Source organism: Phaseolus vulgaris, chromosome 3 (genome assembly GCF_000499845.2).
Source record: "Phaseolus vulgaris cultivar G19833 chromosome 3, P. vulgaris v2.0, whole genome shotgun sequence".
Taxonomy (NCBI): Eukaryota; Viridiplantae; Streptophyta; class Magnoliopsida; order Fabales; family Fabaceae; genus Phaseolus; species Phaseolus vulgaris.
Window position 1 is genome coordinate 35,624,079 of NC_023757.2, and position 12,616 is coordinate 35,636,694.

At 31.1% G+C, this 12,616-nt stretch overlaps 1 protein-coding gene across 1 annotated transcript; it reads right to left on the reverse strand.

The window, feature by feature from the left end:
• Positions 1-5,939: 5,939 nt before the first annotated feature.
• LOC137807339 (protein YIP4a) lies at positions 5,940-10,910 on the reverse strand. The gene is made up of 3 exons (XM_068607943.1): positions 10,241-10,910; positions 6,558-6,632; positions 5,940-6,408 (listed from the first exon to the last, which is right to left on the reverse strand). Exons 1-3 carry the CDS (start codon positions 10,721-10,723, stop codon positions 6,148-6,150), a joined length of 819 nt encoding a protein of 272 aa, XP_068464044.1. The 5' UTR covers positions 10,724-10,910; the 3' UTR covers positions 5,940-6,147.
• Between the last annotated feature and the right edge of the window lie 1,706 nt (positions 10,911-12,616).

A 12,616-nucleotide genomic window follows, 5' to 3' on the forward strand; every position in this document is an offset into this window, starting at 1 on the left:
AGAATTAAAATCAGTATTTTTAAATATAAGAATAATAAAGTAATTAATCTAATTAAAAAAGTGGCAGTCCAAAAGATCAACCTTAGATTTTTTATTTATTTTTTTTTCCATTTTAGCCGTTGAACCGCACAATTTCTTATTATATTATTATTGTCGGTTAATAAATAAGTAATACAACTCTCGTTGGATAGAAGAAAAATAGAGTGAAGAAAAGATAAATTAACAGAAAATATAAATATTGACGTGCTGGACTCCAGAGAAATGAGTAGAATTGTGTAACTCACATTTTTTTAAACTTTATTTCTTATTTATATTTTACATTTTCTTTCTGTTCGTTTAATGTAAACTAAAGAACATTGTTTTCACTCAATCTTACATAATTTTTTTTTCTTGACATAGAAAAGAAAGGGTTTTTAAGATCTAGAAAATAACCTTATATAAGTGATATAGTTTAAATCACACCTGAATATTTTATTATTATAATAAAAAAAGTTATAATAGAAAATTCAATTATTTAAGTTTTCTTTTAAAAGAATCATTATTTTTCTATAAATCTCTCTTTTTCTTTTCTTTCTATTCTCTAAGATTTTGATATCTTCGTTCATTAGTTTGACGATTGAAGTCTGTCATTAGACTCCTGACAGTGAATACTACAAAACTGCCCGATCAGAATCTTTGATAAAGTAAGTTTACTTTTGTTCTTCTCTTTGAATCAAATTTTGAACTTGTTAGGTTTGTCTTTGTTTAGGCTTTACATGTGACTCTTTTAGCTTGAGAGTTAATATCTGTTAGCTCGGTGTCATAGTGATATAGTTAGATTTTTTATCGAGACTTTTTGATGCAAGTTAAACTATCCTTGAGCTTTTGATAGATTTAGAGCTCTTGTTGAGCATCTACTCAAGTTTAGCTAAGGGAAACTAGTTTTATTTTCTTCCAATAGAGAACTCTAGGCTAGAAGATCTAGATGTGGGGGAACCTGGTCACCAATCTCAAATTTTCTTGCAGGATTGCTTGTTTTTTAGTATACTAGAAGTTGATTGAGATTAGAATGTGAAATTTTATATATAGTAGATGTTATAAAATTATATTGTTTTTTATTTGAATAAATAAAGGAATGTATTTAAATAGTTTGATGAATCAATTAAAGGATAATGTTATTGGTTGTTTGATTTTGATTTAGAGTAATTATCCAACTCTAGCGAGGAATTTGTTACTTTGGTTTAATATATTTGATAAAATAACAATTTGAATGAAAATATGAGGTGCTCTCAGATCCATTATCACTCAAACAATGTGGGATCTCGTTCAAGCGAAAATGGGGAAACTCTAGAGTGCTCACTGGTTAATTTTCGTTTAAACGAAAAAAAAAATTCTCAAGCCAAAATTTTTAGGGTGCTCGTGGGTGCAATTTCGTTCAAATGAATTTTTTTTTTAGTTATATTTAATTGAAAAATCCTTTAATTAGATATTTATGTGAGTATTGGATGAAATTTGGTGTGTTTTGAAATTCTAAGCTTTGGTATGACTTGATTGTGTGATTTTGGATATTGCGAGATTTTGAATATGAATTTAATCAAGACATAGTATTTTTAGGAAAGAAAATACCTTGTTAAGATTGTTTAGGATGTGAATTGACTTGAGATTTGTCTAGAAAGAGATATATTGACTCTCTTGAGATAATGGAATCATATAAATGAAGTATTCAAGTAGTGAGAGTCGAAGGAGATTCATATGAATGGGTAAGTTGTTTGAAAAATAACTAACTTGACCTATTATACGAGTTAACACTGTCATACTAGGAGAAATGATATTGAGATTATTTATGCGCATAACTGGGTGGATTTCATAGTGAGATTGTATGACATGTGCAAATTTTTTAGTCTAAGTCAATGCACGAGTCTTCCGAAAGTAGAGTCAACTGTCTAAGTATGTTGGTAAGTAGAAATCTGACATGAGAGATGTGAATGATGATTTATGATAGACACTTGATGGTTTGAGAAATTGTACGAGACTTTATGACTTTTGTTTTGTTAAATTGAAATTATATAGAATTACTTTATAACTAACTTACCCTATGCTTTGTTTTGTGTTTGTTTCTTTAATTTGTGATGATCGTGTTAATTTACATGGGAGAAAATGAAGTTGCAAGTGATAGGGCTCCTTAGTGAACAAGTGGAGGATGAAATGTTTTTATTTTTATTTTGAATGTTTTGCTTTAAAACCTTTGTATATATATTAAAATCCCTATGAAGAAAAATATATTTTGAGATACAATATGAAATAGTAGTATATGTTTATATGTTAATTGGATATTGCATGCATATTATGTTATTAAATATGAGTAAAATAAGGATGTTAATAGTTTTCATAAATAATTGAATACGATAAAGCATTGTACTCTCTTGTTGATGTGAGTTGATTTTAAGATTGCACATTTTATGGGTTGCACTTTGTTTATGGTTTTTTTTATTTTTAAACAAAATATGGTGAGAAACCCAAAAAAGATTCCCACTGGACACGAATTTAACCAAGTGGTTAAGTAAGTGTGAAAGTTCACTTCTAGAGGGTAAAAACAAAACACAATTATATGGTGGTGATGATGAAGAGGTGCAGAATTAAAGCATATAATGGAAAGCAACAAAATGGAAAAACCAAAAAGGAAAAGAAGAACACAAGAATATAATAAGAATGGAAATGGTGCAAGGAAGGGAGAGATGAAGAGATAGAGGAAGCTTATGGATGATGATGATGGTCACACCACTTGGAGTGTGGGAGACTCCAAGATGAAGAGCCGCCACTTGAAGTGCACAAACATCCAAGATAAGACCCACAAAAAGAGAGCATTCAAGACTCACTCAACATTCTAACAAAGTTTATTTTCTATTCAAAATTCAATGTGTAAATTACATGAGACAAGACACCCTTTATGCAAGAAAGAGTGACTTGGGGAGCAAAAGTGAGAGGGGTAGGGGTGTCATTTGTGAGAAACCTTCTAGAAGGTAGGTCAAAAAATCTTAAACATAGGTGCACATGTCATGAAAGGTGCGCTTGACACAAGCCCAATTTATGTTAAGTACACTCCAATTTATACTAAGTGAACCCTACTCTAGTTTATTCTTCTATTTGGACCCCCAATATGAGAAAGAGACAACATTGTGATCTAAAATCAAACTTATGACTATTATAGGAACGTGAGTTTGGATAACAAACACCACCAAACACTTTGAAAACATTATAATCAAGTTTGTGTTTAAACAACATTGTGTAGGGATTATCACCATTCAACACAAAGGTGAGAAGCACATTGATGATGTGTGTGGAAGTGATGAACGTTTCAACCTAAAAACACGAGAAGCGTTAGGCCCATATGCCTGTGATTTCATTCAACAGAGTCATCTTGCTTATCACCGTATGGAAAGGTAAGTCTATGTTGAATGTCATTTTGTTCAAAAAAAAATATTTAAGACAAATAAATTCTTTGACGTTAGTTTGGATGGAACAAAGTTTATAATTTGTTTGAGTTTCAGCAAAAATTTTGAATTTTTTAAATATAAACATAAATAAAAATAGTACCTTGCACCATTTGAAGCATGTATAGGAACAAGTCCCTATGCATCACATAGATCGTGAATTTATTATTTACAAAAGATGCATGAGAGGATGTATGAGACTTTTGCATGGTTGGAAAAGTGTATATACCATCTTTAATTAATAAAAAGCAACATGTAGCCTTTATAGATTATTTTTCACTTTTTTTTAGCCCTTTTAAGATTCAAAGTGAACTTGCTAATTTTTCTCTCTATATTTATTCCACTTTACAGAGAGATGAAAAATAGCATGAGTGAGAATAAAACGCAAGTTAAAAAAAAATTAATAAGTCGAGGAAAAAGAAAAAGAAAAAAAGAGTTTTTGCCCTGACACTAAACAACAAAAGTTAATTTGATAACATGGACATATGTTCCATTTGTGGTGAAGAAAATAAGGGTCATATAAAAATATTTATAAGGTAGCTAGGGCAAGGAAGTGAAATGATGATAGTTTAAGAAGAATGTAGAGAAAATGACAACTAAATATTCATTATTTGACCCTACATAGGAAGTTATATAGGATATAAAGCTTATCTTAGAAATTGGATTTATTTATAATGGCGTGTTGAAATTGTAATGAGGAGCATGCATAAGCATAGAAGAAATGATTTGGTGGCACTGAAAAGTGAAATGAAGTAAATAAATGTCTCAATCTTAACCTACTAATCCTAATTATTTAGCTTTTATGACCTTTTCGGTTACCAGATTCCAACATTAATGTCAATTGCATAGCTAGCAAGTAGATGAAGAAAGAAGCAACATCAACCATGTAACTAATTCTAACCATCATTCGCCTAATCAACGGATTCTCTGCTTAATCAATAATAATTCAATAATCCCAAACCACTGTGGATAAGATCAATCCCCTCATTCATTTTTCCTAACTAAAAAACAAGTCAATTTGGGCGTACATTTTCAAAACTTAATAATTAATACAGACACTTTTCAACCAGTGCACCTACGGGTACTAATTGTACATGAAGTTTAAGTTTTTTTTTTACTCCTTTATGGCCATGATTGTCATTGGACTAACTTCTCGATCAGCTTTTCTATGGATAAAATTTTTGGAATGATTAGTTATATTTATCTTAATATTAGAAAAAAAATGTATATCCTTAATAAATTTGATATGACATTTTAAAACATACGAAATATAATCTAAATAATAAAAGATAATAAAGAAACATACCTGAAGTAGACATATATATTATTAAGTAAAAATGATAAAAGAATTTTATAAGAAGAGAACAAGAAGAACCATATAAAATGACTAGTCTTGAGTCATAATATTTTATCAACTTTTAATATCAGTTTCTATCAATAAAAAACAAAAATCATTTAAATATATTAATGTACAAAAAACATTATTCTTACCATAATTAAATCACATACAAATTTTCCATTATTTTTTTTACTTTCAATCTAAACAACCTAATTTATTATCTTTTTCTCTTCTTTTTCAGTCCCCTATCTCCCCCAATCCAAATCATCATATTTTGTGCTGTTTAACTATATATATATTACTTTTTTTTAATTTTCTCTTGATTAATTTCTTTTTTCTCAAACACATTTTTATTTATTTTAGATCTAACTTTTAGCTTTTTCCCCTTAGGCCTTTTCCTTTTACACCCTCACAATTTTCAAAAAAAATCATTTCATCCTGCTTTAAAGTGACTTTTGTATTACTCATTCTAGAAATTTTTCGAAATACACTTTCTGGAATTCTTGAAAAGTGATGTCTAGAACAATTTTTAAAACAAAATTTCCATAGTGGAAATCTGAAACACTTAAAATAGATTCCGACATGAGCAAAACTGATAAACCAAAATATTACTTATAAAATAAAATTATTAAAATGCGAGATGACTGTTTATATGGGTAGAACATATTAAGTTGTCAGCATAGCATGTTGCTAATCAAAAATAATAGAAGGGTATATTACAATTATATCATATCATATCACCTTTATCCTCATTAACCAATTTTTTCGTTTTCATAATCTAAAATAAACTATTAATAAGGATTGGTTTTATTTTGATGACTATTGTAATAATATTTTTTTTTAATTGCATTCATTCTATTATTATCATAAAAAAAAACGCGCAAACTGGTTTATATGACATAACACGTATCTTTTCTGTTAACAGAAACCAGTCTTCTTTTTTTCTTAACATGATAATAAAAAACAAGGGAGTTCAAGGTAATATTAAAAATAGATTTTTCGGGTATAATTTCATTAGACCTAAAATAAAATAATTCATTTGATAAATTTCTTTCTCTATTTGGGTCCTTCAATCCTATCAGTATTCACATTCACATTAAATGATACACAATAGAAAGAGAAAACAATACTTATGCAGCAAGCTTTATCCCACCATATACTTTCCACGTAATATTATACAACTGTCTGTCTTCAAATATATCTAACCAAATTTTAAACAGAAAAAAGGAAGGGCGGAAAAGAATTAAAAAGAAAAGGTTGATCATTAAACAAAAATTTCTATTTAGAAGCAGATTCCAGGTGGTTATCGGAATAAAGAAATCAGAAGAACTGATGCATTTAGTCAATGGCAATGATGAGAAAACCAACAGATACATACATGAGAAAAACTGGGTAGAGTGCAAGAGCTTTTCTTCTTGGGTTGACGGCAGAACTCATGAAAGGATATGCAGCCCAAGAGCTCCAAGCCAATGTCACACATACCACAACCACTTTCACTATCACATTGTCCTTCAACATACAAATTAATGCACCAACATCCAGAGGAAACAGGCAATAACCCAACAGACTCAGACTCTGAAAGAAAATAATGTGTCCACCCTGAAATTTTGAAGAGATGTAAACAAAGTTAAATGTTTGTCTTTCTTCATCACATTATATTTTCAGAGTGGCCAGATTCACCACCCTTCAACATAATACAGTTGACACTCAAAATATGACCACATGAAGACAGAGAAAAAGGTAATTACCAGAAGAAGTACATTCAATGTCAAAATTACAGCGCCGGCAGCAAGTAAAGCAAACGCAACAGCAAAAACCTCAGACTGAGACACAATCAGATAGAGAGATGTTAGAGAAAATACGACTAAGATTGACCAGATTCACTTAATTATACAACACATATAAACTACAAAATCGAGTGCACAAGGTTCCCACCTAGTGTGGTTTGAGTAACGGTAGATGTACACAATCTTACCTCAATTTATTCTACGATTCAAAACCATAATAATAACCTCTTGGTCACAAACTTACCATTGTACCAAGACTCTCATCAATGCAAACTACAACGCAGGCAAAAAAAAGAGAGTATATACACTAGAGAGGCACCAAAGTTAGCACATAGTAGAAAGAACCAGGTATTGGACTAAGAAATCTGAACCCCCGACACAGGATTAACTATATCCAGCCATAAAATTTAATTTACAACTATTTGTTCCATGGACTAATCACTACATCATCTACCTCAAAAGATTCATAATTTAACAACTGATATTTAACTTTACATGGCCCTAAAAAAGGGGAAAAAACAATTTATTAGAATCACGGAGAATAGCGGTCGATCTCAGATAGCAGCCAGCATGTAGTGGCTAACTCTGAAAACACTAAAGCAAGATGCGAGATGACCACTATTAAATATTATAATACAAACTAAACAATTCATACTACATAAATAATTCATACACATAAATATAAATACTCATTGCAAAATTCATGAAAATATAATGTACACACAATCAACATCAATCCAGGAGCAATAAGAAATAATAATGAAGCCAATAAACTGAAATACGATGGTGAAATTAATATAAAAAGAACATTACAAATTAGATTAAAAAAAAGAATGTGAAATCTAACTGTACGAAAGAATAGAGGTCAAAAACGGAAGTAACTTTGTGAAACTGATAGAAAAAGAACATAACAAATTAGATAAAAAAAATAGTAGAATGTGAAGTCTAAAAGGGAGAAGAAAGAATGCAACAAGTTAAAGATAGTCCCATTATGTATGAAGGAATAGAGGTCAATATAGAAGTGACTTTTTGAGATATATTATACCCAAAAAAGCCCAAACAATGCTTTTCCAGTAAAAATGAATTTTGAAGCCTATATCATGACAGTACCGTTATAGAACACAAAAAGCCCCTGCTTTGGTCACTATTGAAACTGCTCCACTAATTTAATTCCATAGTGGCACAAAGGACGCTCCATAATCCTGCTATAGCAGTCTACTGTGACCATGTCATAGAGAAGAGAAAGATTCTGTTGATAGATGCAATTATGGGTAGAACATATTTGCACAAACGACTGAGGGAATGAGATAAGAAATTAAACGCTGATATTGCTAGATGCAATAATGTAGTCAAAACCACCAACAGCTAAAATGTTATGCCATACTGAACACACACTACCCTAAGAGTTGGATGCTCTTCTGTAAAAGCAATATCATGTCTATTGATATTTCAGACTTGTACAGCCAATACCAGCTCTTACTAGCATCTATCACAGCTACTGTTTTATGAATAAAGAACAGAAATAAGCTAAAAAATAAGCAGCCCCAAATCATAAACACCTCTAACATCCATTTCATTTGCTCACTAGAAATATCATCGACCCAAGCTTATGACTACCTCAGCTCTTCAGGGAATCTCAAATGACAACCCTTACTGAGTACTTGGATAATGACATTAATTAATCAAAATTCTGTTCAAGATATTGAAAAATGCAAAGTTCCAAAGTTTGCAAACCGGTTTAAAAGAAGACAGCTTTTATTAAAGATCAAATAATACAACAAATCTTCCAGAATTACAAATACTGGTCTCAAAATCATCTAAAATAAATTACAATCAGACAGAGAATATGAACCACGTTAAAGGGATTTTACTTTTCTATTTCAAAAATCAATAAGTTCCAATACTCCAACCCCTATCATATAAACACACACATGGATAGATTAAGTGTTGGCAATATATGAAGAACCAAATGCCAAACCACAAATTGAAGACAATCCCAAGGCCTAATTCAATTCAACATAACAAGAAAGAATTAAGAATAATTAATGGTTATCAGTATCCTATGATTCTGAATACACTTTGTGTTATACAATATGTTTCTTCAGCTTGGTGATACAGATAGTAGGCTGAATCAATTGTGTGCCTCAATAGCACGTGAATAGTGTGAATCACGTTTCAAACACAGATTTTGATATTCTTCCTTAGTGGGTTACAACACCTTTCCATCTAAGGGTCGCAGTGTCACATCTGGTTGTCATGGTCGGAGTTACACTTTTTGCAGCCAGAATCACAAAAAATGGCACCCAGAGCAGGCAAATAAGGTCACACTGCATTCTACACATTCTGTTTCCACTCCCGGCTGTGTTTGCTGCTTGCGGACCAGAGAAGAGAAATGGCCCTATTCATAACCCTAACCCTTAACAACAACGTACTTTTTCTTTACTTAAGCAACTTTTGTGTTATAGTTCCAAGACAGAGACTGTTTTTCAACTTTGGATAGTCAGAATTATATCTTGGATCCTCTAATCACACAAGATTCTCTAATCTCATTGAATCAATTTCTATTTTCTAATCAAATTTAAATAAAGATATTTTCTTATCAAGATATTTTGGAAAATGAAATAAAAGTTTTTTGAAGTTTATATGTTAATATATACGTCTGTATTGATTTTTCAAGTTTCTGTATGGTAAAATGTTCTAAGAGTCATGTGTTTTAGTTATTGATTATGAATATTAAGATGTACAAACAATACAATTTGATTACGATTTAGAAATAGACATCCCAATTCATGATTTATTTAAAGCCCAATTCTACCATCGTGATTAAGAATATAAAATTGGGAAAACTGATGCAGAATGGTTTAGGAAAAACACTTGGTAGAAATGGTGTTTCAAACCACATATGTTGTACACGTGCAGCAAACCAACAGACTCATGCTGGTTAGAGAATGTCAAATCAACAGCATCGTGACCATTGGCTTAATGCAACACCAAATAAAGCAATGTGCAACTACAAGAATATGTTTTGAAACTAAATTTATACCTCACCAATTAATTGTTCAATGGGCAACACCTCCTATGGGATACAAATTACAGAGCCCCTTAACTTGTAATTTAATCTTCAGACTATCAATCAACAGAGAAAGAAACCCAACAGGCACAACTAGAAACATCAACTTAAATTATGAAATGATAAATCACAATTCAATTCTGTAACGTACTGCAGAAATAATGTAAACAAAAAGATACGATCAAACTACACAGCAAAGAAACCATAAAAGATCCGAAGCAGCAATTAAGAACGTACATATACATACATTCACTCTCTTCATTCTATGTTTCCGCCAAATATATACAATCAAACACAGAGTGCAATAACCGAAGCTTTAAAGCCAAGTGATTCTCGTACACATTTGCAATAAGATCAAGATCAGGCACAATGTAAAACTCCTAAGTGGATTCTACCCTAGGATTCTATCCAGAGACACGCGATTCTCAACAACCACGAAAATTTCAGCTGAACTAGCCACTAAAAGTAGATCAGAAGGTGGTGACAACAGATCGGCAAAGTGCGATTTGCGATCTGAATTGCAAAACCTAAGAATTAGGAAGAAAGAGTGCAACGGAGATAGAAATAGATATACCTTTTTGACAGATGCAGACCAAGAGAGGGTGAGGCCGAGAAAGACGATGAAGAAGAAAGGGCCCCACAGATCCCAATCTCTGAGGGCCTTACCGGGGTCCTCGCGAAAAGGGTTGGGGAAGACAACCAGCTTCAGATTACTCACGATTCTCGAGAGATCACGCTTCACGGTGTCCCATACGGGCTCGGTGAGCGTGTTGGGGGCGGGTCCGAACCCGGAGGCGGAGACGTCGGAACGCGGAGGTGGCGGCGGAGGAGGAGCGGAAGTGGAGGATTTGGGTAGCGGCGGAGGCGGCTGAGGGAGGTTGGAAGAAATGAAGGGGGAAGGGGCGGCGGAGATGGAGACCGGGATGGAGGCGCGTGGGGGACTTGGAGGCCTTGCGGAAGGGACTGATTGGTGAACGCTGGCATTGATGAGGTTCTCGATCTCGTCGATGTCGGATTGGGAAGATGGGTGAAGGGGTATGGTATCGCTGTGCGACATTTTCACACCCAACCAAGTTCAACAACAACAACAAACACACACACACAAAGATCACTACACTTATTCTCTTTTTCTTTCCTTCTCCTTCATTTACCTTTCTTGTTCATATAAACTATTATTATGATGCTATTATCATTATTATTTTCATATTTCTCACTTTTCTTCTTCTTTTTCAATGGTAGGAAATGCAATTGTGCTTTTAATGCGTATTTATATTTCTTCACTTTTCGTGTCCCAAACGATACATCTAATAATAAAGTGTTCTCTTTTATTTCGAGGAAAAATATAAGATTATATTGTATTACAAACTCAAAAAAATATTATAAGTATAACAATTATTATATACATCATGATTTATAATTGGGAGATTGCACGGGAATATTTTATTTAAAAAAAGTAATGTCTTGTGTTTGCTCTATATTTGGATTTGTTTTATTTCCATTTCCTTCTCCATTTCTTCATCTTAAATTTAACTCCCTTTTTAGAAGAAATGTATGTTGTTGTTTGTTTTTTCGCGTAAAAGATGTACGTCATAATACACATAAAAATTAGTAATTAAACTCTTAATTTATATTAAATTTATTAGTAATTCTTTCATATATCCATTACTTCTCTTATTTGTTATTTCGATATTCCATATCTGTGTTTATTTCTTTGTCAGTATAACTAAAAGTAAGTGAAAGTGTTTTTCAAAACAACTTCTACTTCAGATCAATTTATAAGAAGAAAAATGATGGTACACTTGTCACTATTATGTTTCTTAGAAATGGCATCATAGCAAGACAAAAAGGAAATAAAATTAATAATATAAACAATTCTTATGTAAAATGTGTCATTATATAAAATTAATTAAACACTTCTCCAATTTTGTTGTTATGGTATCATTTTTCTTGTTTGATTTCTATAAATGGTTACCATCAAATCCATTTTCTATTAATGTTGTGTTTGAATTGATGAGGGAATTTGTGGAAATGAAAAAGAGTAAATTGTTAAAATTAAAGAGAATGTCTAAGGATAAGTGAAATTGTTTAAATTGTTGTGATTGATGTGATAGTTGAAAAAAAAATTAAAAATTACTTTAAAGATACAAAATATAAGTTTACAAATTTATTCTTGTAATTAAAAAAATTTGAATAATAAATTATGATATTTCTTTTTAAGTTTGAATTAATTAAAATTTATATATAATCATAATTATTTATATTTTGTAACAAAAAAATTAAAAATATAATAGAAAATATTTTTGTATTAAATTAAAATAAATTTATAAAAATAGTATTCATTATTATATACATTTTTTATTTTATATAACTCTATATATTTTATCAATATTATAATTTAATTTTATTATTTTCATTATTTATAATTTTATGTTGTTATTAATAGTATAATTAAATATTTTTAATATTCCTAAATAAATTTATGTAATATTTAATGTTATATATTGTATATTATAATAAAATGTATACACGTATTTGGGTAAAATCAACGCAAATCTTTTCATACTCTCACTCTCTATCATATCCACTCTCAAAACCACTAAAACAAACACAAGAAACACTCAAAACCACTAAAACAAACACAAGAAACACTCCCTTGCTACTCATACCTGAAAACAAACAGCATAAATGTGTTTTTCAACGGGCAAGGTTTAAAAAATACAAATGAACATCTAAGATTTAACGCTTCAAATATTATTTCCTCTTGCTAAATTCAAAGCATTCAATTGCTCAGGATAGCCAAAAACAAGTTCTCCGAAGACTAAGTTTTATTCTCAAGTGTAGATGAGGGACCTGGTGAAATAGAACGATAAAATTGGTGCCGTTTGAGAAGTTGTTACTACGAAAATGATATGAAATGAGACATCAGGCACTTACAAATCTACCTGACCAT